This window comes from Balaenoptera physalus, assembly GCF_965194825.1.
Source record: "Balaenoptera physalus genome assembly, chromosome: 16".
In the NCBI taxonomy this organism is placed as follows: Eukaryota; Metazoa; Chordata; class Mammalia; order Artiodactyla; family Balaenopteridae; genus Balaenoptera; species Balaenoptera physalus.
In genome coordinates this window covers 4,800,824-4,823,710 of record NC_138898.1, presented here as the reverse complement: position 1 = coordinate 4,823,710, position 22,887 = coordinate 4,800,824, and the positions used below count along the sequence as shown (strand labels likewise).

The 22,887-nt window shown below is 43.4% G+C and overlaps 1 protein-coding gene across 1 annotated transcript in view; it reads left to right on the top strand.

The window, feature by feature from the left end:
• The first annotated feature begins 1,513 nt into the window (after positions 1-1,513).
• The window catches only part of VAPB (VAMP associated protein B and C), a 55,383-nt gene continuing 34,009 nt past the window's right edge, over positions 1,514-22,887 (top strand). The window contains exon 1 of the mRNA XM_082428346.1: positions 1,514-1,865. Coding sequence (XP_082284472.1) covers positions 1,808-1,865 — 58 coding nt within the window. The 5' untranslated portion in view covers positions 1,514-1,807. The remainder of the gene's footprint in view (positions 1,866-22,887) is intronic.

Genomic DNA, 22,887 nt, shown 5'->3' with positions numbered 1-22,887 from the left:
GGGTGATTAAAGTATGCCTAAGTGCTTTTATTTTCAGGGAGCAAAGTAAAGAGTAATCACTAAAACAACATAAATAGAGTATATAAGAGGAAGAAAAGTGGAATGAGAAAAAAAAATCAGCCTTAAAGAAGCAAAAGGAAAGGAAAAAGAAAAAACAGTCATGACACATAGAAGGCACAAAATAAGACTGTAGAAATAAATCCATATATATCATAAATATAGTAAGTATAAATGGACCAAATGCTGTAGTTAAAAGACAAAGATTATCTTTAAAAAAAACCTTTTTATTATGAAGAATTCCAAGCATACTGAAAAGTGGGAAAAATAGTACAAAGAATCCCCATATGCCTGCCATGTAGGGTCAGTGTTAGCTATTTGCTGTGTTTCGTCTATATATGAAAAGGAGAATATTAATACATATTTTATGTAGTAAACATTACATAACGGAGTAAAATTTAAATGTCAATAATGAGGTAGAGTGCTCACTTTTGAGGCCAAGCAGATATGGGGTCTCACTAATTTTCTTTTTTTAAAAAATAATTTATTTATTTATTTATGGCTCTGTTGGGTCTTTGTTGCTTGCTGCGAGCAGGGGCTACTCTTCGTTGCAGTGCGTGGGCTTCTCACTGCAGTGGCTTCTCTTGTTGCAGAGCACCGGCTCTAGGCACAAAGGGTCAGTAGTTGTGGTTCGTGGGCTCTAGAGCACTGGCTCAGTAGCTGTGGCTCACCAGCTTAGTTGCTCTGTGGCATGTGGGATCTTCCCGGACCAGGGCTCCAACCCATGTCCCCTGCATTGGTAGGCGAATTCTTAACCACTGTAGCACCAGGGAAGTCCAGGGGTCTCAGTAATTTTTAATCATGTACTTTTTTTGTGCAGTTATTTATTCAAGGGTTGCCTCTCCTATGGGCTCTAGTGAGAGGGTAGGAACCAGGTCAATATTTCTGATCATTGTATTTCTAAATATTTGCTGCATTTAGTAGCACAGGATTCAGCACAGTGCTTGTTACATAGTAAACATTTAATGTAGAGTAGCTTTTATTTATTATAATTGATGCTGTTGTTATCCAAAGCGTTCAGCAGAGTGGCACAAAATAAGCAAGCAATAATTGGTAGCTTACTAAATTTATATTTATTGTTTACCATACATCATCGTGCCTAGCACACATCATTCACCCACAGACGTCATATTTATAATAAGAATAAATAGTACTTTCATTATTATTCAAAATCTCTAAATGCCTGGCACCACATTAGCAGGGGAAAGTGGAAGTTCATTCTTATTAATTATTATTATTGAGTAAAGCACTTAACACAAAGCCTGGCCCCCACAGGCGCTGAAAAAATAATCTTCAGGCGGACGGTCCTCAATTCTGGGCGTCCCGCACCCGCCCCTCCCCCGGACCTGCGCAACGCCCCACCCCCTGCCGTCCGGCAGCTCCGCCCCCGAGGCAAGCGCCGCGCCTGCGCACTGCCCGATAGGGGGCTCGGCGCGCTCAGCTCTCCACCGCCCGAGCGCGCGCCGGGCCGTGGCGGCCGGCCTGCTGCGTGCGTGCGTGCGTCGCTGCGTGCGTGCGTGCGTGCGTACCGTGCGCTCGCTGGGCACCGCGGCCTCGCCCTCGCCCTCCGCCCCTGCGCCTGCACCGCGTAGGCCGGCCCCCCCCGCGCGCACCCCGTAGGCGACCCCCGCCCGCGCCCCGGCCGGCCCCCGCCCCTTTCCAAATTTAAAGTGGGCGCAGCATTCACGCCTGCCGCCTCAGGTGACCTCTCAGGGGTCTGCCCGCCCGAGGTGTCCCGCCGCCGAGGAACATGGCGAAGGTGGAGCAGGTCCTGAGCCTCGAGCCGCAGCACGAGCTCAAATTCCGAGGTAAGCCCGGAGGCCCGCCGCCCCGCGCCCCCGCTCCGGCCCGCGCTCCGGAGGGCCCGGCGGCGCGGTGGTGACGTCGGCCTCCCGGCCGCGGCGCCCGCCCGCCCGCGCGCCCGCGCTCCCCGGGCCCCGAGAGCCCGGCGTCCGGCGCGGGAGTCCAGGGCCTGCTCCTCCGCAGCCTCCCGCGCCTCGCCCTCGAGACAGTCGCCTCGTTGCCGCTGTGGCCGTTCCTGTGCCGTATGCGGCCTCCTCACTGAGTGTGGGCCCCGGCGGCCGCCTGTGCCGAGGAGGCTCAGGTCCCGGGTCAGAGGTCGCCTCTCGCTGACCGGCCGTCCCCTGTCGCGTAACTGCTCGTGGCAGCTCGGCACTTTACCACTCCTTGAAAGGACCACTTTACGCACTTGTGTACCGTGTCTGTATGATAGAAGGGAAGCTCCATGAGGGCAGGACTTTGTCACGTCTCTGCTTTATGCCCCGCACGCCTTAGGAGCCTAATAAGTACCTGTTGAGCAAATGAACGAAAGGAACGTCCGCACACGTTCCGACGGGACGTGTGGCCCAGCTTTCCTTCTCCTGCCTTCCTCGTGCCCGTTGCTCATGTCTCTGCAGTCGTGCGGGGCTGTCAGGTGGCGAGATCTTTTTCCTCCCCGGAGCCGCCTGGGACTGGAGCCCGAGGAAGCCCAGGGGGCCACATGTGTTTGTGGCGAGCCAGAGCCCCTTGAAATGTGTACCTTTATTTTTAATCTTTTCTCCCTACTTTCTCCAGCAAAATATCAGCGCCGGGGGATTTCATCTGACTTGGCCATTCCTGCTTTCCAAAGGGACTGAGTAACTGTGTAGCAGACATCGCTTGGCCCTTGAGAGATAGGAATGGACAAGACAGACAAGACCCCTGCTCTTGTGAAGCTGACCTTGTAGGGAGGGGCGACAAGCCAGCACACGAGAGTGTTTCAGGTAGTGGTAATAAGTGCTGTGCAGGAAATAAGACAGGCTGGCATGGTGAGACTATGCTTGCGTTGGACGGCCAGGTCGGCGCTGTGTCGCCAGCACTTGGCCCAGGGTAGCCGCTCGATAGATGTCTGTGGCATTGGAATGCCTGCTGGCCACAAGGCACCCCTCTTTAAATGTACCGGCAGGAGGTAGTGTCCGGTAACTGACCCAAAGTTACTCAGTTAGCAAATGGCACATTTGAACCCAGACTTCAGAGTTCACGCTGTTTAACGGTTATGCTGTCCGACCCCTGGGAAATACTCCAGTGCTGTGGCTGTCACTTAGCGTCCCAGGTTAACAGTCTCCAGTTTGTCACATTTGGAAGTGACTCCAAATGTATAAACAACTGAAGGTTTCCCAGTTAAAACAAACACCCCAAAAACTTAACATGGATTATAATTCCACAACCGTGCTGTAGCTTATGTGATGTTCTCATGGCCTTCTAGAGCAGCCCGCCTGAGAAAGGAATCCAGGTAACTCAGGTGAACGTGGAGGGTGATGGTTTCCACTTGAGTTATCTGAAGTCCTCTACCCTGGAAGCCTGGCTTAGCTACTCCTGGGGACTGGCACGTTCATTCCTTTAGTCCACAGGCATTTCAGTGCCTGCTGCATGTGTCAGGTACCAGGAGAAGATGAGTCACGTCACATGTAGGCCCCTGCTCTCCCTCAGCCCCCCACCCCAGAACTTAGGTCTAGGGAAGAGAGCAGATGACAGAATCAGCCGGAACAGCGCAGTGATACAAGGTAATCCAGAGTACTCTGAGAGCTCTAAGGAGGTCAGCTCCTGAAGGAGGTGTCATTTGAGCAGGGTTTAAAGGTCGAATGGAAGCAGGTGAAAAGAAGAAATGGTTGGGGAGCATGTCAGGTGGAGGAAATTGCATGTACAGAGGCACGAAGACTGAGATGATTGGGCTCCTTTGGGATGCCAGTAGTATTTCGGAATGACAGTGACAAAGAGCATTTGTTGGGGTCACGAGGCAGAGGAGGAGATGAGGCTGGCTAGTAGACAGGAACCAGGTCTTCTAAGGCCTCTGTGCACAGACACAGCCAGTGTCCAAGTTCATATTGTGCCGTGTCTCCTCAGCTAGTTCTTCCTTGATTGATCCCCTGCAACCTTAACCCCACCCCTAGTACATACACTCTCCTCTAATGTGATGTTATAGAAAGAGGCACTAATTGGAGAAAATTAAAGTTTTTGTCCCATTTCTTTTACTTAGTGATGTTTGACCTTGGGCTGGCCACTTTGCTCCCCAAAGCCTGGGATTACTCTTTACTCCATGGGAATGGCGCTCATATCTCCCTTGCCTCGTGTAGAAAGTTTTGTTGGTATTATGGCTGTTCAGCTGCTTTGTAAATGTGCAATATTATGCAGAGATTGGTTGTATTTACACCACTGGTTTCATCATTTCAACTTCTTTACCTGAAAGGTATGGCAAAGAAGAGTGATCTGTCTCTGGCCTTGGGTTGACCAAAGTAATGATGGCCAAAGTCACTGGATATTTTTGCTAGGGAAGTGATCCAGGAAAGTTACGGTGTCAAATTGTTGAAGGCTGTTGGCTTGTGGCTTCAGAAGAGGCATCTGCAGGCATATGTAAACCACTTTATGATTTATTTGTTGGTTAGTTTTAAACTGAGGACTAAGATTGTGAAATCAGAATAGAGGCTCAGTACCCTGTTTTGCTGTATAGACAGCATTCGTTTCAGGATGAGAACTGGCACATTTAACTGGTGTCTTCCAGATTACTTGGGGTGATGATTCTGACTTCAGACGGTTCACTTAGGTGAATCAAACTCGTAAGCTGACTTTTCTTAAGAAGATAATAATTAATATGCCTGTCATCCAGAGGAAAAAAATTAGTCATCTTTTAAGTGCAGCCTAAAATGATATGGGGTTGTATATGTTGGATTCTTTTTCGTCTTGGGCATTTTGTGTGATTCTTTTGAAGTTAAGGATGTTGCAGAAGAAAAGAGGACAAAGACTTACAGGACCTCGTTCAGTCTTACAGAAAGTGCCGTGCTGCGTTGTGTTAAGTGTCAAAAGGAGAAAGATTCCTGGCCTCCTGAAAGAAGCATGACACTGTGACATTTGCCTTGGTGAAACAGTAGGATCTCTTTGGATTGGGGACACCTTTCTGAAAGAGTTAAGGGCTTTTAAAACCTGTGAAGTGTGTGCTTTGCATTGTTGCCCTTTCTGTTGCTCTTACCTCTTCCAAGGCCAAATCATTTTCTTTGTCACTCTGAGGTCCCACTTGTTGCCCAGCTCAATGAGAGCTTTTTGAATGAGTCACTCTCAGGGCATTTTGTATCTCTTTTCTTTCTCCTCTCCTCCCCCTTCCATTGATTCCATCCATGGTAAGTAGTATGTCTTGTATTTTCTTGGTCATTGCCCAGGACTCTTAATCCTTCTTCACATCCTAGCATTCTCCCCCATCTCGTGATAGTGTCACCTGAGAATGGTCAGTTAACTGTCCTCATGAGCTGATTAGTTAAGATTTAAACCTGCTGTGGACTCATTACTTTTGCTTTGTTGTGTGACTAAACCAGTGGCCTTCTAGAAGTCTCAGGTAGTCCTGCTGTTGGTCAGTGTGGGTCACAGGTGGGGTAGCACCACTGGATTGGTGTGGTTGATTACCACTTTGGGGAGGAAATAGGAACTTGGGTAGATAGGTTAGGGACAGTCTCTTTTGTATAAGGAAAGTGTGCTTAGAATCATTAGTTCACCCTCTTAAGTTAACGTGAAGTTTAGTATTTAGGAAGCTAAAAAATATAACACCTTGTAGATATAGTCTGTTCAATGCAGTAATTATCTTTCAGATGCTAATTACAGCATTAATTCTCTAGTTTTAGCATAGCATTGATTTCCTTAACATTTCATGATCACGTAGAGGAGACTGTGTTTTACAGCACAACAAAGTGTCAGCAGTGTGCTTAAGATTCTTTATGGTAGTGGTTTAAATCCATCCTGAATAGATTATCTTCATTTATTTAATTATTAACCAGCTTGCTTATCAGAAGCAAGTGGCATTAAACTTACCAACCTTTAGTCAAACTTAAATCTTCATAGATTGTGTTATTTACTTCTGAGTTTTTTTCCTGGGAGAAGAATGTGAAGTAGAAGTTAACTTACTTTTACCCACTTATTTACTTCTCTTCTTCACAGTTAACTCCTTAAGGAAGAAATGGATAGTTCTCGGCTATGTGCTTATATGGTGATAGTTCCTTGTTGTGTGCGGTTGTAACATGAACACAGTTTTCTTCATAATAAACCTGGTAGCTTTGCATCCAAGTGTGGATTTATTAAAATAATTAGTCTGAATTGATGCTTATTAAAGAGGTGAACTCTTAAACATTATTAACACTATCTTTTATTTATTAAAATTATATAGCATCTTTCCTTCCAGTGCTGAAGGCAAAATACTGAGAACTTTGACCCTGTAATATTACCACTAAGTAGCTGAAAATTAGGGGAGGAATCAAGGGAGTAAACTATATTGGTTATACTCAAATACTACCCTTAGGCTTGAATTTTAGAACCTGAAACTTGAATTTTGACATAAGGAATTATCTCCAAGATTGCATCATATATCTCCCACTTGTATTTGAAAAATTTGCCATCTGAAGGATGACCATGATTTGGAACAAATGAGCAAAACTTTCAGCAAGATGACAAGAAAGACGAACACAAAGAGTGCTGAGTTCCATTAGTCAAGACAAGGTTGCCATTGAGTGTCTTTAATAAAATAAAAGCCTTCTGAGCAGTTATTTTGCACTGGGGATTGTGTTAAAAACAAAGTTGCATTATGGTTTCCAGGCTTGCTTCCTCCTTTTCTATCATTCTAGGCCCCTCTCAGGCTGTCATCAGCATAGCATATCCAGGATTGCTTTGGCCCTTGCTCGGTGGATGTGCACATTCTTTGAAGTTTTTACCTGACAGACCTAGGCTGCTAGCTTTACAAAAACAACAGTTGTTTAAAGAACTTCATTATGGGAACAAAATTACTGAACTTGACAGTCATTTTAAGACTATTTTAAAAAATACCAGTGTGGCAAAATAATATCTCTAGAATATCTGTTTTTCAAAATGTTAAATATGTTGTTTTAACAAAAGCTGTTGATGTCTAGAAACAATGCCTTAATGTGTTTTTGGATTTTCCCCCTTGCATGGAAAAAAAAAAATCGTTGAGAAAATGCCATAGTCCCAAGGGAAAAATCTTGAAGTGCTTTCTTTTAATAATTTAGCATTAATGGCACAAAACTGTAAAGGTATAGAAATACCTTCCTAGAGTTTTCCTTCATCCTTTCAGAGGGGTTATTATCAGTTTTTGACTAGCAGGTTACTGTTTCTTTTCATCTGTGTCAAGTAGTGTCTTCAGTCAGGCTTTTGGCTGTGTTTGTGTGTGCACGCCCATGTGGGCACCTAAAGTGTTGCTGATGTGCACACATTCTCACAGGTACCCATGATGTGTTTGAATTAGCATCCAGTTGGCATTTCAGTAGGATCTTACAACCTTAGCCTATTTGGGAGGGGTGTTAGGGAAATAAATATTTTGGGGGAGAAAGAGATTGAGACTGTTTTGTCTTTTGGATTGTACCTGAAGACAGTGTTATGGCCCCCTGGACCGTTTACCTAGATTTGAATTGCGTGTGATGTGGCTTGTAACCTTTATGACTGTAAGTTCCTTGGGCTGTCTTTAAAGGCTGGAGGGTGCTCAAGGATTGGAGAGGCACAGAACCCCGTGCCAAGGGAGCTGGGAGCAGAGGGCATATTTGTAAGGGGCTAAGTGGTGGAGGTCCACCACTTAGTAGACCCCGCAGTAGGGTGGGTCTGGAGTTAAAAGCAGTGGCCATAGTGGAGCTGACATTCATTTTGCAATATGAGAGGAAAGAAAAAGTAAGGGAAGAATGAACATTTCTAGAAGATAAATGCTTAGTTTCCAGAAGGTAGACCACAAAGTCTAGGGACTGTGGTAGATGCTTTATGTTCTTCATCTTATTAGTTAATCTACAACACAGTCCTGTGATGTGAGTTACTCAGTGGTTAGGGAGCCGGCTCCTGGATGAGGCCACTGTGGTAAACAGTGGTGCAAGGATGCAACGCAGGTTTGTCTGGCGTCAAAGCCCATTTCTTTCACATCGACTCTAGAATGAACTCATAAAGGGCTTCGTTTTGGAGGGAGGGAGGCAGAGAATTTTTAACCATTAAGGAAGTGTTAGGAGCTGTCAGGATAATTTCTTAAGAATGTTAATTAATTAAGAATTATTATTTGTGGAATGTTTAGGAGCGATTTCTCAGCATACTTTTTAAAAAGTTCATGCTGGTGACTCCAAAGCATTCTTTGATTTACCTTGTGAATATTCACTTTTTATAACAGATATTGTTGGTGTTTAATGATTCTGTATATTTAGAACACATTTAACTTTCGAGTAATTTGCAAATCTGCTCTGGAGTCTTTGGAAGGTAGGGTGAAACTTACAGGTAGAGATTTCACAGGTTTGCACATTTGTAAAGTGGGAATTTAGAGTTCAAAAGGGTGCTTATTAAGATAGGAAGGTCTGAAATAAGGGACCTTCATAGGTCTACCTTAAACCTTACAAGTGGGGCTACAAAGGGAGAGAAACAAATAAGTGTGAATTAACATATAACAGAGATTTCTCAGATGTTGAAAGAGAAAAACTCAAGGTGAATATCAGAAAGTGCTGTTTTATTCTGTAGGAGGTATGCTTTGGGAAGTCATCATTTCCCCAAATGATGACATCCATGCATATGAATCAGATTGGAGAGGGTTTAGAGACATGCATGGGTATGATGATTGTGTGCGTAATAGATGATTGTCCGATTGGGAGTATTTGGGGTTTCTTCCTTTTCCACAGCTCATCCTTTGAGGTTTACTTCATGAACAGATGACCCCCCTGTTGTCTGACGGAGTATAGCATACCTGTGACTCAGGGTTGGTTTGGTCACCGCATCCTGAAAGCTTCCTGTGGGCCAGGCACCGGAGTGGGGACTGGAGAGGAGCCCCGGCCCTTAGGGTTGCCAGCCTCCAGGTGGTGGAGGGATGGAGGAGAACGTGGAAATGGGACACTTATGGGCTGTCCCTCCCTGGGAGCTTAGAAAAAACTGTTAATTCTGCTTTGGGGTTTGAACCTCACAGGAAAGGTGGGATTTGGGATCTGTGACGTGCGCTAGGCGTTTTTCTGTAAGTGCTCATTTATTCTTTTTTTTTTTTTTAATTTAATTAATTAATTTATGGCTACTGTGTTTGGATCTTTGTTTCTGTGCGAGGGCTCTCTCTAGTTGCGGCAAGCGGGGGCCACTCTTCATCGCGGTGCGCGGGCCTCTCACTATCGCGGCCTCTCTTGTTGTGGAGCACGGGCTCCAGACGCGCAGGCTCAGTAGTTGTGGCTCACGGGCCTAGTTGCTCCGTGGCATGTGGGATCTTCCCAGACCAGGGCTTGAACCCGTGTCCCCTGCATTGACAGGCAGACTCTCAACCACTGCACCACCAGGGAAGCCCTCATTTATTCTTAAAACAGGTCTGGGAAGTAGATGGATATGATCCTCAGGTTCATAACCTGAACTAGAGGTAGAACTGGGGCTGGAACCAAGATCTGACTGCAAAGCCCATGTTGTTCATCATTACGTTGGCTGTATTGCTTCCTTTAAAAAGTTAGTGGGAGTGTGGCTCACTAGGAAGGCCCGGGATTTTCTTATTTATTATGTTGTTAGGAAGATGAAAGGAGGGCTGGAAATAGGACAGTGGGAATTGAGAAGGAGGCGTGAAAGAGAAACGAGATATAAAAAGGAAGGAAAGGTGCTTAATTTTCATTGTAATCTAGTAATGGCTTCTTTGTCACTGCTTCCACGAAGTGCAGAGTTGTTCTGGAACGTTAAAGCGACTGATTAAAAAAATCTTTGTGCTAATTCTGTTTTCCTCTAAGAACTTTTGTTCTAACTTGATCACTTCTGATTGTGTCATTCATGTATTAATGTTGGAAATTATGTGCTAATGTTATCACCCACACCTTTCCTTCTACCACCCACTCCCCACTCCAAGTCCTTTATTACCTCAGTGTCTGTCATCACAAACAGTGCAGGTTGATTGGGTACTATTTTGCCTTTTAATTACATCACTCAGCAACATTTGCAGTATAGTAGAAAAAAGGGAAGGAAAGGAATAGTACCTAGGTCAGTTTTCTCTTCCTCTCCATTCTCGGAGCCCCCTCCAGCCTTTAGAGAACCCAAGGAACTAAGTGTTCCAAGCCACGTCACAAGCAGTTCAAATCTAGGTAAACAGCCAGTATTATCATCATCTCCATTTTAAAAATGAGAGAAACTGGGCCCAGCACTTGGTGGAATGCATAATTTGCACCTCGGGCTTTCAAGCCTCTACGGCTTGTGTGCTTTGTATTACAAAGGGAGGCTTCCGTTCCTACTCTGGCCGTCAACTTAGAGGCGCTCAGCTCACCTCCCCACCCAGCTTTGATTTCCTCTTCTATTGGATGAGGAAGCTTGAACTCAGTGCCGCTTGGTGTTCCTGCCAGCGCTAGTCTTGAAAACATGTGATTAAAATTTATTTTCGCTGAAGAAGAAAGATGGAAAGCCCATGAGGGCAGAAACTGGAGTTTGTATTTCTCTTAGAACCTACCATTGCTTTGCACTAGTGGGCTCTCAAATCTTTAATTAATGAGCCCTCTTGTTCCTGTTGCAAAGCTCACTATATTCTAGTAACCTTTCTTGAGTATTCTTGGATATTCTTATCCAGTTCCAGTGTTTTCTGCATCACCTCAAACTGTACAAATTGTGTACCACTGCATGTTTTGTTTATGTTATTCTCTCCTTGTGCTTTATTTACTGATTGCTTTGTCTTCCATGCTATAGAATGCAAGCTCCTATAGGTTTTGTTTCTTTAGTTTTCCCCAGTGGTAACTAATAGAATATATTCTTTTCTTAATTGTTTTCTTCTGCTAGTAACGCCAAAGAAGTTGGACTTGGTCATCTTTTCAGTGTTTGGTTTGACCATTTGAAATAGAAGCATACACATGAAGAAAAAGAGGGATTTGCTGAAAAACCAAAAGTTTGTCCTTGTGGAGGCTTATTTGAATTCTCATTCTGTTGGTTGAATTGATTTGTTGGCATATAAGTGTATCCTGATGGACTGCTCTGAAAATCTAAATCCGTGCTTTTTGACCTTTTCTAAGTCAGACACTGCTTTACTAATTGGATGAAGAAAAACCATGAATCACTCCTTGGAGAATCTGCAGATACACTCATTCAAAACTTCTCATGTAACTTGGGGACAGGAGGATCACAGTTTACTGTGGGTGCCTAGTTGACCTCTAATCTTGCTGAGAAGGCGGAGGTGGAAGAAACAAGAGAGGTCATCTGGAGAAATCCAGAGAAAACTTGGTCAGTTTATTTGGGTCTCTTTATTTTATTCTTTCAAAAAATTTTTAAATGAATGCCTTTGTTGCCTTTGCCCTTCCTAGTAAGATTGTTTCTTTTTTTTCCTCTATGTGCCTCACTTTGAGCACAGCGCTTTGGCAATTAGTCCTCTTCAGTAAATGTCTGAGTGCTGTCCTGCCTGCCTTTAAAAAAGAATAACTGCTTTCTCAGTCTCGTTTGCTCTCCCTAGCTACTCCCTTCTGGAAGTAGCTTATCCTACCAAGCTTCTGCAAATAGTCTTAATCACCTTTTTCTCACTACCCATTCACTCCCAAAGTCATTGCCTGGGAACTTTATTGCTTCATTACTGCATCTGTTGTTGTATTTTTATTCTTTACCTCCTGTGTACCCTCTGTAGCATTTGACACCTGTTGCCATTGGGCTACTTGACACTTTTCCCTTTACCTCCTTAATCACCCTCTTTTGGCTTTCTTCCACCCATTTGGCCATTTTTACCCACTCCTTATGGAGTCCTGTGGATGAGGCTGAGGGGTACAGGTTTTCCTTCCTCCCCTCTTCTTGCTCCTCTTCTCTTTGTCTCTCAGTGTCCCCACCCGTCTTCCTTTTTCCCCGTCCAGGAGCTCTTCTGCCAGTACCCTTGGCTTCTAACAGCATTTACGAATGATCCTAGGCCTGACCCGAGCCCGTATGTAGGGCTGCAGATACTTCAAATGCAGCATGCCCCAAAATGTATTCTTCCCCGCTCCCTTTTCCTTTTTTCTCCAAATCTCCTCTTCCTACACATACCTCCTTGAATGGTACGCACGTCCACACAGTGGAGTGACTCAAACTCAGAAAGCGCATGACTCAGCTCTGTCCCTTCTTCCTTGTCCCCTCTATGGCGGCCTCATTTTTCTCCCGGATGACTGTAATAGCTTCTTACCTGGTTTTCCTGTCTGAGTCCTCTTTCTTCTCTCCGTATTGATGGCACTTTCAAATGTGCGAATCTCAGCTTACCTCTTGCTTTTTTTTTTTTTGAAGTTTTGAATTTTATTTTATTTTATTTATTTATTTATTTATGGCTGTGTTGGGTCTTCGTTTCTGTGCGAGGGCTTTCTCTAGTTGCGGCGAGCGGGGGCCACTCTTCATCGCGGTGCACGGGCCTCTCACTATCGCAGCCTCTCTTGTTGCGGAGCACAGGCTCCAGACGCGCAGGCTCAGTAATTGTGGCTCACGGGCCCAGTTGCTCCGCGGCATGTGGGATCTTCCCAGACCAGGGCTCGAACCCGTGTCCCCTGCATTGGCAGGCAGATTCTCAACCACTGCGCCACCAGGGAAGCCCTTGAATTTTATTTTGTTTATTTTTTATACAGCAGGTTCTTATTAGTTCTCTTGCTTTCTTAAAATCTTTAAATGTCTACCCATTGCCAAAAGAATAACTTTTAAATTCTTTAACAAGACCTGGAAAATCATTTGTGCCCTTGACCTCTCCAGCATCACCTTTCCTCATGCTTGTGCTCTGGCCTTTGGTCCTCCCTGGTTGTAGAGCTTTTGCATGTGTTGTTTCCATCACTCAAGGTGAGTTCATTCCTCCTCCTGTTGCACCACTCCCCCCTGCACTTTGAGGTCATTTCCTGACATTCCACTCACATTGTGCCTGTCCCCTGTGCCCCTGCACTTACCGTGGTGAGTTGTGTTTGGTTACTTGCCTGCCTTCCCTGTTAATCAACAGGGCCTTTGCCTTTTCTGGATTATGTCTTTTATCCCTGATCCCAGTGCTTAGCGTAATGCGTGGCACAAGGCACGTTCTCAGGGAGTTAATGTCCAGGTTGAGAAATGTGAGAAGGGAAGAAGAAAAGAAAACTTTCTGTGGAAAGGAACGGTGAAACCCATCAACAAGGCCTGCTGTGTGCCGCTGATCGATGTGGACATAGTGCCTTTCACTCAGAAAATAAAGATATTCTACCAAGTATTGGTCACTTTTCTCTCTTCTGCAAACTTACGTTTTCACCATCCTCCCCTCCTGTTTCAGAGACTCAGCACCACCTCCACCACCTGTTCACCTAGTGTGCTTTACCCCATTCCTTTTCCATCACTTGTGGTATCTTGCTCCATTAGTCAGCCTCTCTATTTCTGGTGTCTCAACTTTCTGTTCTACTTGATGCTTTCCCGGTGCCTACAAACATGCTTAAGTTTCCCCGTCCTAAAAAGAAATCACATTCCTCCAGATCTTCCCCCACTTAAGCAAATGCCTGGTCTTACATCACAGGTAAATTTTTGGAAGCAGTGAATCTCAATGACTGGTTTACGTCTTCACTTTCCTTTCAATTCTCATTCCTTACCCCTCCACTGAAGCCCTTCTCAGTTCACCAGGTTTCTCTTTGTGACTTTTGTCTTTGACTTTTCTGGTGAACTGCCCAGCCGTTTATCATCTTTTACTGGATGTTGACATTCCCCAAACTTCTCTCCTCAGTTTTCTCCATTTAAGCATTCTCTGTGTTGTCTCATTAATAATTCCTTCACCTCTCACTTCTACGCAGAAAACTTCCAAATCTCCATCTCCAAGCAGATCTTTTGATCTCTAGGCTATCTGCCTACCCATCATTCCTGCCTATCTGGTGGTCGTGAAAACACCTCAGGACTTGGCATATTCCGTGCTGCATTCATGGTTTATGCTCTCGTTCCCCATTGAACGTGTCTGCCATATCTTGGGAATGGCCCTTGCACCCAGAGGGGTAAGCCAGAAATCCTAACCTCGTCTTTCCCTGCCCTTATCCCACACTGCTCACATCTAGTCAGTCCATTTTCATCAACAGCGTCTCCTGCACCCCTTTGCTTCTGTTTCTGCCCAGTGCCATATCCTGAGTGTAGGCCCTCTCTCTTCAGTATTATTGCCCCATGTCCCAACTCCCTGTTTCTAATTTACTCCCTACTTCCCTCACCCTTCAGGCTATCCTGGATACACTTTTCAGAGTTATTTTCTAAAAAATTGAAATTGATCATGTCATTTCTTTATTTTCGTTGGCTCCCTCAATACTACAGGTTAGTGTTCAAAATTCTTAGGCCAGCATCACAGCCTTTCAAAACTGGGTCTCACTTCTTTATTTTTAAAACAATCTCGGCTTTTATTCTCCATTTTAAACAACTAAGATATTTAAACACTCACACACACACAGATGTGTGAGTACATCTCCTCTTATATCTGGTTTCTCCTGAATGCTGGCAGAGGCGGTGAATACTTTTCAGAACCCATTTTCCTTCCTCATACCTGCCTTCCTAGAGTCATTTTTAATATTCTTCCTTTCATTTCCTTCCACAGAGCTCATTACCAGACTTGTGTAAGTTTACGGTTTTACAGCTTATTTTTACTTAAACTATAAACTTTTGAAAAGCATAAGCAGACATGATTTCCCGCCCCCCCCCCCCCCCGGGTTCTCAGTTCATTCCCTTCCCTCAAACCCGTTCTTCTGCAGCCATATGGTCTCCCTTACAAAGGCCTCTTGCACTTTGATCACACCACACTGTGCTTACACCAGGGCTCTTCCTCCGACTCAGAATGTACGTTCCTTCATCTTTTCAAACTCTGGGACTTCCCCTCAGTGTTCAACTCCCCACCCTCCTGTGTTTACACAAAACTTTATATATTATCTTTCACATGGTATTCAGTGCCATGAGAGGTAGTGTACAACCCAGCAGTTAAGAGTGTGAACTCTGGGGCTAAAATGCTTGGATGTGAATCCTGGATCTACCAGGTAAAAGTTATATGACCTGGGATAAAGTATTTAACTTCTGTGCCTCAGATTCTTCACTTTGTGGTATGTTAGGAGGATTAGTGAATTAGCACATGTAAAGTGCTTAGAATAGACCTGTTAAGTATTAACTAATGTTACTATTGTTTGATAATTTTTTTTTCAAGATACATCATTCCAGAGCCTCAACCCTAGAGATTCTTATTCATTAGTTCTGGATGGGTCCTGGGATGGTTCTCCAAATGTATTTACTCTGTGTTTTCAGGGTTCTGGCCGGGAGCAGCAGTGCCATCTCTCTAGCTTGAGAGCCTAGCACAGCACCTGGACTCTGCAGTCGTCAGTTACTTACTGAATGCCTGCAATGTGCTAAATATTGTTCCAGGTACTTGAGACACCGAGATGAAAAAACTGACAAAACCTTCTAGTGGGGAAGATGGGCATTACATAAAAGGATGGGAAATACATATAATATGGTAGCAGATGATGGTAGGTGCTGAATGGGGGGTCGGGGTGGACGCAGGATAAAGGGGTTTGGTTGGGAGTGGTTTCTGTTTTAAAGAGGGTAACTGGGTAAGGCTGAGTTTCCGAGAAGGTGATGTTTGAACTGAGACCTGTGTAAAATGAGTGTGCAAGCTGGAGGAAGAGCATTAGAGAGAGAGGGGACGGCAAGTGCATGGCCCTCGGATGGTGATGGGCTTGGCGTGTTCAAGGAACAGCACAGTCACTTTGCCTGCGGTGGAATGATGGAGCGGTGCAGTAGGAGATGGGCTCAGAGAGGAAGCAGGAGCTCTTGGTAGACAGGCCACGGGAAGGACTTTGGATTTTGTTGTGATGTGGGAAGGCATGGAGGATTCTGACCAGGAGTCTTTTTAAAAGACCATGGCCGGTGTGGGGAAAGTAGGCTATGGGAGATGTGTGGATGGTGGTATGTGTGGAAGCCATGAGGCTGCTACAGTTATCTGTAACCCGTCCACCCATCCATCATCCATACAGTTATCCGTCATCCATCCACCCATCCATAATCCATCCACCCATCCGTCATCCATCCACCCATCCATCATCCATACAGTTATCCGTCATCCATCCACCCATCCGTCATCCATCCACCCATCCGTCATCCATACAGTTATACGTAATCCATCCACCCATCCATAATCCATCCACCCATCCGTCATCCATCCACCCATCCGTCATCCATCCACCCATCCGTCATCCATACAGTTATACGTAATCCATCCACCCATCTATTATCTATACAGTTATCCGTAATCCATCCACCCATCCATTACCTATACAGTTATCCGTAATCCATCCACCCATCCATTATCTATACAGTTATCCGTAATCCATCCACCCATCCATAATCCATCCACCCATCTGTCATCCATCCACCCATCCGTCATCCATCCACCCATCCGTCATCCATACAGTTATACGTAATCCATCCACCCATCCATTATCTATACAGTTATCCGTAGTCCATCCACCCATCTGTCATCCATCCACCCATCCATCATCCACACAGTTGTCCATAACCCGTCCACCCATCCGTCATCCATACAGTTATACGTAATCCATCCACCCATCTGTCATCCATCCACCCATCCGTCATCTGTACAGTTATCCGTAATGCATCCACCCATCTGTCATCCATCCACCCATCTGTCATCCATACAGTTATCCGTAGTCCATCCACCCATCTGTCGTCCATCCACCCATCCGTCATCCATACAGTTATACGTAATCCATCCACCCATCCGTCATCCATACAGTTATCCGTAGTCCATCCACCCATCTGTCATCCATCCACCCATCCGTCATCCACACAGTTGTCCATAATCCATCTATCCATCCATAATCCATACAGTTATCCATAACCCAGGCCAAGAGACTGTGGCTTGGACCAGGGTGGTGGCAGTGGAGAGAATGGGATGAGAAGTGCTCAGATTCCAAATCTCTTTTGAAGGTAGAGCTGGCTGAAAGGTTAAATGTGGAGCAGGAGTGGAAGAGAGGAAACCAGGGTAACTGCTTTTGGCTCAAGCATTTTGGTGAATGGTGGTTTCTTTTCCTGAGATGGGAAGCAGTGGGTTTGGGGGTGGGGAATGGGAGTCTGCTCTTTGGCCATGATAAACTTGAGATGCTTAGTACAGCTGTAAGTGGACATCAGGGGAGAGGGTCAGGCTGTGGATATAAATTTGGCAATTCTCAGCTTATCGTTAGAACACAGTATAGGGAGGAATAATTTTTTCCAACTGAGAGATGAGGTAAGCCTTTCCAAAAGAGAGGACATGTGAGCAAAACTTTGAAGAATGAGTATGATTTCCAAAGTCAGAGAAAGGGGAAAATAGAAGATATTTTTCATCCAAGTGTCACAGCCTTTTTCCCTGGCCTCTTGTTGAATTTGTTTAAGAAGCTGCTGACCTGGTTGATAATCTCTTTTCACTTGTGTAGCCACTTAGGTTCTCTACTGAAAAGGAAACCAGAGCAGACTACATACTAACTGATAAACCACATTCTGCTATTTCTCATTGTTCACAAATTGAAAATTCGACTTGGACCATAGAGGTGCAGAATGCTAAGTGTGTTTTTGCTTCACTCCTCTGTGTCTGCTGTGAATTGGGACGTTTTGATTTTGGTGTGGAGGTTTTTCATGTGTTGTCATCTCCACTGAAGGTTGAACATTTTGGGGAAATTTTTACTTCTGCTGATACTGACTCTAGGCACTTGACTTGAACTGTTAATTTATAGCTCAGTCAAGTTCCAACCACAACCATGACCATGAGAAATTGGGACCCCCTTGCTCTCTAATCATGCATATAACTCATTTGGGCATAATATCTGTCTTGATTCTTCCTGCTTTGTGTGGAAAAAAATGTCATGTTTTGCCACTCTCCTTTACAGGTAGAATTTTAATAGAAGTAGAATATTGCTTATCTTTTTGTTTAATTTCATGATCACCCTAATCACAAATTTGGTCTCCTAAATAAAGAAAAATTACTAGATGTTTGTTAGTCAGTGGGTCAAAGATTATGCATTGGAAGAAAACTGAGTCTAAGATACTTTTAGAACTGATATAAAATTCACACTAGACAGGTGTCCCATTACCTAAAATAATCTGTTTTAGTGCTGGATATAGGTAGAATGTACAAAACGTCAGCTCTTATATAATACTTTTAGCCATTTTTCTATTTAGGAAAGAAATGTTGCATTAACGAAAGTAGTCATAGAATTTATCTCTAGGGCTTCCCTGGTGGCACAGTGGTTGAGAATCCGCCTGCCAATGCAGGGGACTCGAGTTCGAGCCCTGGTCCGGGAAGATCCCACATGCCGCGGAGCAGCTAAGCCCGTGCGCCACAACTACTGAGCCTGTGCTCTAGAGCCCGTGAGTCACAACTACTGAGCCCGTGTGCCGCAACTACTGAGGCCCACGCGCCTAGAGCCTGTGCTCTGCACCAAGAGATGCCACTGCAATGAAGACGCCTGCGCACTACAATGAAGAGTAGCCCCGCTCACCGCAACTAGAGAAAGCCCACGCGCAGCAACAAAGACCCAACACAGCCAAAAATAAATAAATAAAATAAATGAATTTCAGGGAAAAAAAAAAAGAATTTATCTCTAGATGGGTAAAGGCTTCTAGTCTTCAAAGTTTTTACAATAGATTTTGTCAGAATTTTGGGTTTGGGTCTTTGTCTTGAATTAATGAGACCACTTCAACTCTAAACGTGTTTTAAATAATAACCTTGATTTTTATAAAAATTACACAAGAATGGCTATTGATGTATGTGTATTGGTTTTCAACAACTCCACAATTCAGGATTCTAGTATTTTTATGTATACAAAGCATTCTGGACAAGAAGAAAATACTCTCAGAACATTGTCTGGATCTTAAACTATTGCTTTTTTCCTGTGGAAAAAAAATGTAAGTACACAAAAATACATATAATTTAATAAACACCCAAATACAGAATAATTAAATGTTAATAATTTGTTAGACTTGTTGTAAAGTTTTTCTTTAATAAATAAACCTTCACCAAGAATTTGAAGACATGTCTGTCCTCCACATCTGCCCATTCATGCTCCAGATCTCTTCTTCACTTTCCAGAGGAATTTAGTGTGAACTATTTCCATTTTTTTTCTGTATCACCTAATGTGGTATTGTGGTGTATGTATCACTTAACATGTTTTTTGAGACCTATCTATTGTTGAAATACAGATCTAGTTCATTCTTTTTAATTGCTGTATAGTATTCATAAGAATTTAGCATGTTTGTTTTATATATATATATATATATACATATATATATATATGGGTTTTTTTTGGTCTGTGTTGGGTCTTCGTTGCTGTGTGCAGGCTTTCTCTAGTTGCGACGAGCAGGGGCTACTCTTTGTTGCGGTGCATAGGCTCTAGGCCCGCGGGCTTCAGTAGTTGCGGCACACGGGCTCTAGAGCACAGGCTCAGTAGTTGTGGCACACAGGCTTAGCTGCTCCGCGGTATGTGGGATCTTCCCAGACCAGGGATCATAACTCGTGTTGCCTGCATTGGCGGCGGATTCTCAACCACTGTGTCACCAGGGAAGTCCCAACATATTTGTTCTTAATAAGAGTTCTTTATATATTCTAATAGTAATTGCTTATCTGTTAACATAAGCTCCAAATATCCTTCAGTTTCCTAAGGTGTTCCTTGCTGTCCAGCTTTATGTCTTTTGCAGGTAGCTTTCCTGAGTTTGATCTTACGCTTCCATAGTACTTTATCCATTAGATTCTTACACTACAGTAGGGTGCCTTTTGGGCTAGTTTTTCCCACCCATGGAGTTGATGGGAGACTGAGTTTTATTTCTTTTTGCTCCAAAGGAGCTAGGAAACTAGTGAGTTGAATAAGCAGCCTTAAAGGTTGGTATAGTCTATCTCAATCAAGCTGGCGTCTAGTGTGCCTTTGATGGCGTCATTAGTGGGTATTCTTGGGTTTTGATTTTTTTTGCTGTAATAATGGGTGTGATGTTTCTCAGTAGCTGGCCTTCTCCGAGGATATCAGGTAGGTTACTTTATTAATTTAGAACACTTTGCATTCTGAGATTTCTTTGGGAAAGTTATGTGTATGTGTAGGGTTCTTTATGTGTGGTTCTTTCAAAATAAGAGATACATAATTAGGCTTTCTGCTGAGATATTGGAATCCACTGTCTGCCATTAAAGGCACATTGGTTGCAAAGCTTTATTTTTGTTTCTAAAGCTTTGAATTAATTTGCGAGCTAAGAATTAAATCAAGAAAATAGATTTAAAAAAATTATCTCCCAGTGTCCTTACTCTTGAATTCATGGTTATTTAAGAGCTTACCGTCTTTGAATAGCTGTTACAATGAAATCTGCTTTTCATTTTTTTAGAGGGGGCAACTTTAAACAAAATTATCATAGAATAATAATGACGAAGGCATTATTGACACAAGTGAACATTTTTAGTACCTTCAACCTGTGTATGAACAAAAATATATCATGATTTCAGATCAGAGTTATGGACTAGGCATTCGTTTATAGGAAACGTGTCAGAATCAGAGTTGAATCGCCTCTGAGGAAGTCTGGTGTTCGTTTGTGCTGCACACACTTACTGAGCCCTTTAATGCAACAGTGTGTTGCGCTGTTCTAGGCTCAGACCTTCCAGTGCTGAATCATGTGGAGGTTCACTCCAGGTGGGAAACAGGCAGGAGGGGAACGCATGAGCTGTCCGTCAGTGGTGAGTCTTATGTAGAAGGCGGAAAGGGGGATGATGCTGCGGAGGTAGCCGTAGCCAGCTCGGCGCGCGTTCACCCGGAGCCGGCAGTGCATCCAGGAGGGAGGGCGCGGGAAGACCGGAAGCATTGTTGAGAGTAGGTAGGAGTGTGGCATGGCCGTTTTACCCATTTGTTCAGCATAGTTATTGCGCATGTGCGCTGTGTCTGGAAGTGTTCTGGAAACTGATGATCAGTGGTGAGCACGAGGGACAGGAAAGTCTCTGTGTTTTTGGAGTTTACATTCTGAAAGTGGAAGCCTTACATAAACAAAAATAATGTGAGGATTGGTGCATTGCAGATGGTTAGGGAAAGTAGGAAGCAATAGGATACCTTTAATGAAAATAGACTGTCAAAGGATAAATTTTAAAGACGTCTGTAAAGATATCCAACAGATTTTCACTTTACAGTGTCCATTTCTCCCATCTTAATATACTTTTACAATAGACTCTGTGTATCAGAGTCTATTGTATTGAAACCTCAAGCATAATTTCATTGTCTTAACAAAATCCATCATCAGTCCTGGGATTCTGGAGACAGATTATTACCTTCCCAGAAGGTAATCTTTTCAGAGTTGAAATGAAATACGGTAACTTGTTTTTTGGAAGTGTTGAAGAAAAGAGAGATCTTGTACCTAAATTGTGTTTATAAAAGAGTATAAAATAATATAGCTCTTTTTATGCAGAGTGGAAAAAACTGTTATGGAGCTAATAACTTTAAATTTATACCTGGAAAGCTGAGAGCTGATAGATTATATATCAAATTGGCACATAACTTGCTTGGTAACACATAGTTTGAGTTCCAAAGTATTGTGGCTACATCAGGACACATATTACAAAGGAAGGATATGTACTTGCAACACCAGAATTTCATGAACTCCAGAAAATGGAAGAAAAGCAAAACAAAGCATCTTTATTCATTTATTTATTTATTCAATTATACATACACAGTATATTAAAATCAGTAATATTTACTATCTGAAACTTCGGGGGTGCCACCAAAAGTGAATTAATATAAAGACCAAATACTTTTTTTTTTCCTTCTTTTTTTGGGGGAAAAGAAAAAGCTTTATTTTTTTTAGAGCGGTTTTAGGTTCACAGCAAAATTGAGCAGAAAGTACAGAGAGTTGCCCCGGCCGCACAAATGCACAGTCTCCTCCACTGTCAACGAACGTCCAGCACTAGAGTAGTACGTGCGTTACAATTGATAAAGCTGCATTGACACGTCATTGTCACCCAGTCTGTAGTCTGCATCAGGGTTCAGTCTTGGTATAGTACATCCTGTGGGTTTTGATAAATGTATAATAACATGTATCCACCATTATAGTATCATACAGAATAGTTTAACTGCCCTAATAATCCTCTGTACTCAGTCTCTTTATCCCTCCCTTCCCTCGTAACCCCTGGCAACCACTCTCTTCATAGTTTTGCCTTTTTCTTAATGTTATATAGTTGGAATTATACAGGTTATAGACTTTTTAGATTGGCTTCTTTAACTTAGTAATATGCGTTTAAGATTCGTCTGTGTCTGAATTTTCATGGTGTGATAGCTCATCTTAGTGTGGAATGATACTCCATTGTCTATATTTACCACAGTTTATTTACCTACTAAAGGACATCTTGGTTGCTTTCAAGTTTTGGCAGTATGAATAAAGTTGCTATAAACATCTGTGTGCACATTTTTGTGTGGACGTGAGTTTCCAGCTCCTTTGGGTAAATACCAGGGAGTGTGATTGCTGGATTGTGTGGCAAGAGAGTATGTTGGGTTTGTTAAGAAACAGCCACACTGTCCGCCAAAGTTCCATACCATTTTGAATTCGCAGCAGTGAGGAATGAGAACTGTTGCTCCACATCCTTGCCAGCCTTTTATACTGTCAGTGTTTTAAATTTTGGCCATTTTAATACGTGTGTATTGGTATCTCATTTGTTGTTTTAATTTGCAATTTCCTAATGACATATGTTGAACATCTTTTCGCTTGTATATTTTTTCCATCTGTATATCTTCTTTACTGAGGTGTCTGTTCAGATCTTTTGCCCATTTTTTTTTAAGTTCGGTTGTTCATTTTCTTATTGTTGAGTTTTAAGAGTTCTTTATGTATTTTGGGTGACAGTCCTTTATTAAATACTTTTAATATTTTGCACAT